The 6526-nt window shown below is 46.5% G+C and overlaps 1 protein-coding gene across 1 annotated transcript in view; it reads left to right on the top strand.

The window, feature by feature from the left end:
• The window catches only part of LOC113217313 (myrosinase 1-like), a 16193-nt gene extending 9995 nt beyond the window's left edge, over window positions 1-6198 (top strand). The window contains exons 2-8 of the mRNA XM_026437153.2: window positions 285-419; window positions 499-814; window positions 2440-2676; window positions 4547-4692; window positions 4764-4904; window positions 4991-5091; window positions 5228-6198. Of these exons, the coding sequence (XP_026292938.1) occupies window positions 285-419; window positions 499-814; window positions 2440-2676; window positions 4547-4692; window positions 4764-4904; window positions 4991-5091; window positions 5228-5429 (1278 nt within the window). The 3' untranslated portion in view covers window positions 5430-6198. The remainder of the gene's footprint in view (window positions 1-284; window positions 420-498; window positions 815-2439; window positions 2677-4546; window positions 4693-4763; window positions 4905-4990; window positions 5092-5227) is intronic.
• Window positions 6199-6526: the final 328 nt, after the last annotated feature.

Here is a 6526-nt window from a genome sequence, read left to right as displayed (position 1 = left end):
AAATATTATAGGTATTATACGGTACTATAAGGTCCGTGTACCCAGTATTATACGAGTCGGCGACCCCTCGGAATAACGCAAACCCAAACGTGCACAAAGACTTTCTTAAATGTAAACAATACCAAAATCATACAACCTATATTCTTTTTCGTGTGTTTGGGGCACATTAGGGTGAACAAAAGCAACTGTTCCTGACTGGTTCGTAATTCAATGCAGTGCTCTCCTTCGGAGAATGTTGAAAGTGTGAGAAATCTGGGCAGCTTAGTGTTTTTTTTACTGTATAGATGCAAATGTATCGGTTTTCCCTGTCGTGGTCTCGCATCCTACCGGATGGCGACCCGAAAAATGTCAACAAGGAAGGCATCGAGTACTATAACAACCTTATCAGTGAGCTGCTCGCCAATGAGATCGAGCCCTTCGTAAGTAACGCCACCTGTCACTTGGTGAACGAGTCGTGTACTGAAACAGCGTCGTCGTAAAGCTGGCACTCGCTCACAGATCACGCTGTACCACTTCGACCATCCCCAAGTGCTTGAGGACACGATCGGCGGCTGGACCAACTACTCTATGATCGAAAAGATGGAACAGTTTGGACGTGTTGCTTTCGACGCTTTTGCTAACCGGGTCAAGTACTGGGTGACGCTGAACGAGCCACATATGCACTGCTACGTGGTGTACAACGTAGCCAGCGTGCCCCCTGCCAAACCGAGTGCTGGCTTAGGCGAGTACCAGTGCATCTACCACGAGCTAGTGGCGCACTCGAGGCTGTACCACATGTTCAAGAACGAGTATGCCGCCAAAGCTCGCCCCGGCAGTGAGTATAAACTTTCATACCCCTCTAATCTATTATGCTGTGCAAGTAAACACACAGAACACAAATACGAACTGCGGCAAATTCAAATGCGAGACTAAAGCGCATGACGACAGACTGTGAAACAAAATAATTACGAGGTTCGACAGTAAAACAAGTTGTTCAATTTCACAGCTTAAGAGGGCTGCAGAAATTTGAACTACATCTTAGGGTTTTAATCTAACGTTATGTGCACTGTGCCTCCCTTATAGAAAATAGACATCTGTACATGGCGATAGATGGTCTAATGCCCATCTAGCAGGTCTAACTGTGCAGACGTCTACACATAGATGTTTAAAAGATGTCGATTATACGTCTTCTGCCATCTTGTCTAACTGTAGATGGGGTGTAGACACCGGGAGATGCTCTACATCCTATCTATGGGTTTAGATTTCTTTCTGTAGATAGGGTACAGACGCTGAAAGACGCTCTACTTACTATCTAAGCAATCTATACATTTGGATGTCCTGCTGTAGATGAGGGCTGGACGTCACAAGTCACTCTACGGCATGTCCAAGCCATCTAAACGCTTAGACGGCTTGTGGTAGGTGATGCGTTAACTCCGATAGCCGTTCTACATACAGTGCAAGCATCTATGAACTGAGAAGTCTTAACGTTATGACGTGTAAACGTCAAGGTATGCTTTACTTCTCGTCTATGCCATCAATGCTTTTAGATAAGCATACTTTCTCGAATTTCCGCCAGATGGCGCATCTTTTGGACAAGGGCTGTTTTTCGTCTTAGTGCCAAATATTTCTTTATATTCTTAATATTCCGTTTCGACTTGTTGATATTCGGGCAGAGCGTTATTTTATTAATGTGCCTGCACGTTTTATTTGAAATGAAAGATAAAATTCACAATTTTGTTATACGTTAAAACCCGTTCTCGCTGACCACTCACATTACGGGCACATCGACCCTCAGCGCCTTTCCGGCTTTTAGTATGGTCTCTTAACAACTCAGAGAACCATTTAATTTTTGTACTGTGTGTAAGGTTCCAGTTGGGCCTACGTTTCACACCTAACGCAATAAAATTGAACGAATCAAATCATGGAATTCCACGTCCACAAGACATCTAACTGCATACTTCTATTTCATGTCTATACTTTTTCGTCTAAAAGATCTTATTTTCGAGGCTATTTTCGACATCTATTAGACGTCTGTAGTAGATGGTCATTAGAAGTCTAGGCATCTATCCTTAGACGTCTTTTCGCCATCTACGAGATGTCTTTTTTCTATTAGGGCTAGTTTAACGGCCTTTAAAGTGGGAAAGCTCGATGCAGTCGTGGTGCCACATCATTACAATACTCCGTTTGGCGTTAAAGGGGGGGGGGGGGTGCTGCTTGTTTTCATTGTTATCGCCTTGCACCTTCTTTAAGGGGTGTAGTTGCCAGGATGTCACGTATGCGCTTCGGTCTTGTCTCGTTTTTGTCAGGGTCGGAACGTTGAAACCCGTAGCCCATCTTCTTCATGTGGAACAGACCGACACCAACAGACACCAGGTCTAACCAGATTTGCACAAGCCCGTGTTTGACAGCAGAAGGATGAGCTAATATCAACACACGAGGTAAATAGCATTTTTCTTGCAGCTGTAATCGGCCTGACAGCTGAGACATTCTTCGCGTCACCGCTGGACAACAAGTATGAGAACATTGCGGCTGCGGAGCGCTACAACTTGTTCGAGCTTGGTATCCAGTTCGACCCAATCATATACGGAGACTATCCGGAAGTGGTCAAAAAGTACGTCAAAGCCGCCAGCCTCGCAGAGGGGCGCACCGAATCGAGGCTGCCCAACTTTACTGAGGAAGAGAAGAAACTACTAAAAGGTGGGAGGCTTAGTCATCGGATTTAGTAAATCCGATTTTCTCTTACCTTGGATTATACCGTCGACCTTGGCCAGGACGCGTCTCCCTTGATCTAATTGAAAAAGGAAACGATTACAATCAGAGTCCGGAATCCACGCCCGAACCTCACTCGTTCTCACTCGCTCGGCTCGGACGCCCGACCCCCGACCCGCAGTTGCCCACTCGCTCTCGGTCAGTCCCACTCGCTCCCACTCGCCGTCTCAACGAGTCCCGTCTGCAGGCCAGGCGTGGCTTGGCGTGGCGCGTAGGCAAAGTCGGTCCAGCGCCACGCCATGCCACGCCCTCAGGTGACCGTCGGGCGAGACTCGGCCACTCAAACGGGTCCCGTTTGTTTGGGTGCATTCGCCGAGGTTCGGTACATCGCCATCGCTACCTCGGGTTTCTCGCTCCGTCTTTCTCGCACACCTACTGCGCACGGCACGCGCTCAGAGTGGGACCCGTTCGGGCGTGGATTCCGGAGTCCGATTACAATCAAGCACGCAACGATTCCTAGAAACGTTTAAAAAGATAAAACTTTCTAATGAAAACATGTCAGGAAAATTGTAAATTTACATTTTTCGCATTCATGAAGAGTTCTGCCGTGAAGCGGAAGAAGGTGGCAAGTCCACTTAGCACCATGGCCTTTTAATTCGCTCGTCCCTAACTCAAAGCACGCACGGCGCAGCGCCTCTAGAGAAACCAAGTATCTTTGCGCGACGCTCGAGAAACCAAGTATCGTTGCGCGACTCTAGTGAAACCACGTAACGCATTTTTTGACGATTTTTTAGGAACTATATATTTGAATGGAGGGAAATTTTCTCTATCGAATGGTATAGGTTTCAAAAATCAGCAAAAAGTGGAGATACGTGGTTTCACTAGAGTCGCGCAACGATACTTGGTTTCTCGAGCGCCGCGCAACGATACTTGGTTTCTCTAGAGGCGCTGTGCCGTGCGTGCTTTGAGTTAGGGACGAGCGAATTGTCTGTCACTACTGCCGTCCAGTACATCGGAAGTTCCGAAAATGACCTTGGGAAGCTAGTTTTCAGAAGAAGTTAACTTCTCAGGATGACTTCAGGAACTGAAAAGCAAACGGCAGTCACAGACGATGAAAAGGTCATGTCGCTAAGTCGACTTACCCCATTCTCTCGCTTCACGGCAGAGTTATTTCAACAAATATCGTCTGTACAGCAAGACCCGCTCATCCATTGCAATCTTGAAGTAAAGGGGGGAAAACGCTCGATGACAGTGTAGGAGTTAGAGCGCGTTAGAATATGCGGACATGCGGACATCCTGACACCGGACATCCTCCGAACAACAACTCTTTACTTTGCTAAGAAAAGACGACCGTACATGATAATGATATTCGAAGCTGAGCGAAGCCAAGCTCTACTCTAGGGAATTTTTATCAAATTTTCCGACCCCGCTCTGCAACAGCTAAAAGATTGCCGCAAAAATTTAGTATTCGTTAAGACCTTAATAAAACCATATACTATAGGAAGGAAACGATGAGTTCTTGGCTTATTAAAAAAATAAATCAGGGACATAATTTTATAAAAATGTTGAGGGATTAAACGATATTCGGCGAATGCACTTGCATAAACTTTTATAAACTATTACAAATACATACATATAGGTGTCAAGGAGCACGCTGGCGAGGCCATCGCCTTGAAAGCTGCCTTGTCACCTTGTCACGCACACGCAGCCTATCTCGTCCGACATTCGACTCGATAATGATGCGGAGCGGACACTCCGAAGACGCGCTGCAATCGTAGAAGACTCCTCGAGCTCCACTCACGCTTCCAGGAAAGGCTGTGATGTAAATGTTTCTAATAGAACGTCGCGTCTTTCGCAGGCTCAACCGACTTCCTCGGCATCAACGCCTACTTCGGCAAGACGGTCCACGCCGGTCTAGACGGGAGGTCACGTAACCCATCCCCACAAAGGGACATGCAAGTCGTGCTGGACTCCCCATTAGACTTCAGCGGGGCCTTCAGTACGGTAAGTGTCCGGCACTCTCGTGGCTTCAGCTGGGCGACGCGTCACGGCTTCACACTTAACGACTTTTGCAGAGCACACCGCAGTCGTTCCGAAGCTGCCTGCTGTGGCTCAGAGACCGCTACAACAACATGGGCGTCTTCATCACGGAAAACGGCCTGGCAACTCAGAACGGAGAGGGTGTCCACGACCACAACCGGGCAGCATACCACAGCGTACGTGCCATTAGATTGCGTTGAACGGTTAGATCGATGTTTTGAAGCACTCATGATGACCATTGCTGTTTTTATCTTTACACCAGGCGTACCTTCGTGAGGCAGTTAAAGCGATTCGAGATGACAATTGCAACGTTTTGGGGGTGACAATATGGAGTTTGCTGGACGGTTTCGAATGGGGCTCAAAGTAAGTGGGTCAAGTGACAAGTAAAGTTAGGAAATAAGTACAATACCCCGTCTCTTTGCCAGCGACGTTTATTGCTTGTTAACAATGTGTAATAGCTCACCCTTTTGAAATTTCGACATCGTCTTGTAATATGCAGGCGAATGATGGGGCTGGTCTACATCGACTACACGACTCCAGACAGGACACGTGTGCTGAAAGAATCGTCGGCCTTTTACATCCAGCTCATGACGGATCGCAAGGTGCCCTACGTCGCCTGGAACAGCTCCTCGGCGCGCCAACCGATAGCCTACTTGGCCGTTTTGTTTGCCGCTGCGCTTACTGTCTCCCTCAACCACTGACATAGCGCTTCGCGCTTGTCTATTACCTTGAGAGCTCACAAGCTTGGACTGAACACATTGCAGTACCCCACTGTTGGCTGCGCGTTAGGGCCCATAAAGAGTACGGGCTTTATCACCAAATGTCTTCTCTTATAAAGAAAACCAAATGGAAAGTTTAGGAAACTTAAAGTGTCAGATCTGGCTGAACCCCAATTTATAGTTCCAGATTTCATTCTGATTTTCGTGTTCAAGATATTGAGTGTAAGATGCAACCTTATCAATAGCCCCGCACGGTAAAAACAAGGCCTGCGAATCCCAGGAGTTTTAGGTCTTTCCCAGGGCAGTTGGAAGAGTCCCAGGAGATCTCCTGGAAATGTCTCATTTTCCCAGAAGGTATCATGGGATTTGGTCGGTCGCTTCCAGAACCCAGGGAAGCGCTCCCAGAACCCAGGGCAGCCCTGGGAGATACAATGCTATTTCTAGGGCATCCCCTGGGAAATGTTTCGCGTCAAGAAGGAGGTATCTTGCGGCTGACAAGACGAACTCATCATGTGCAGTTTCAAGAGTTTCCGTTGAGAAGTAAGCAAAGTGACATGTGGAACGGTTTAACATACGTGAAGAGAGATGGGCACTTGTCGTTAGTTTGGGGACCAATAACTTTGCCGTATCGCCTCTGATCAACTCTGAGCATAAGACATTTCCTTTTTAATTTTGCAAGAGGAATCCAAATCACTAGTTACAACTCAAATTTTGAAACTTGAGAAATATTAAAATTTGGGAACTTAGTCTATTCAACCAAAATTTAATACTGTTCACCTACAGAATGCCTTGTAGTTCCCAATCTTTAAATAGAAAATGTCAACTGCCTTAAACAACACACAAGTTATTTGAACAGGAGTAATGATCCTGGAAGGGATCGAACAATATTGTAGTTTGTCTGTCTGTCCGCAGCTTAGTGTAAAATTATTTCTGCAAAAGCAGAGCAAGCAATATTGTTTACAAACATCAAGTTCCTGTGAGAGGAGTAATATTGTATTAAGGTAGCAGGCCCAAAAATACGTATTTTTCGTGATTTTTTTTTATTGAAGCAAGTGGGGGGAATCTAAGTTGGGGGGGGG

This window comes from Frankliniella occidentalis, unplaced genomic scaffold (assembly GCF_000697945.3).
Source record: "Frankliniella occidentalis isolate FOCC.00 unplaced genomic scaffold, Focc_3.1 Scaffold57, whole genome shotgun sequence".
Classification (NCBI taxonomy): domain Eukaryota; kingdom Metazoa; phylum Arthropoda; class Insecta; order Thysanoptera; family Thripidae; genus Frankliniella; species Frankliniella occidentalis.
This window is presented reverse-complemented; position numbering and strand designations above follow the sequence as displayed.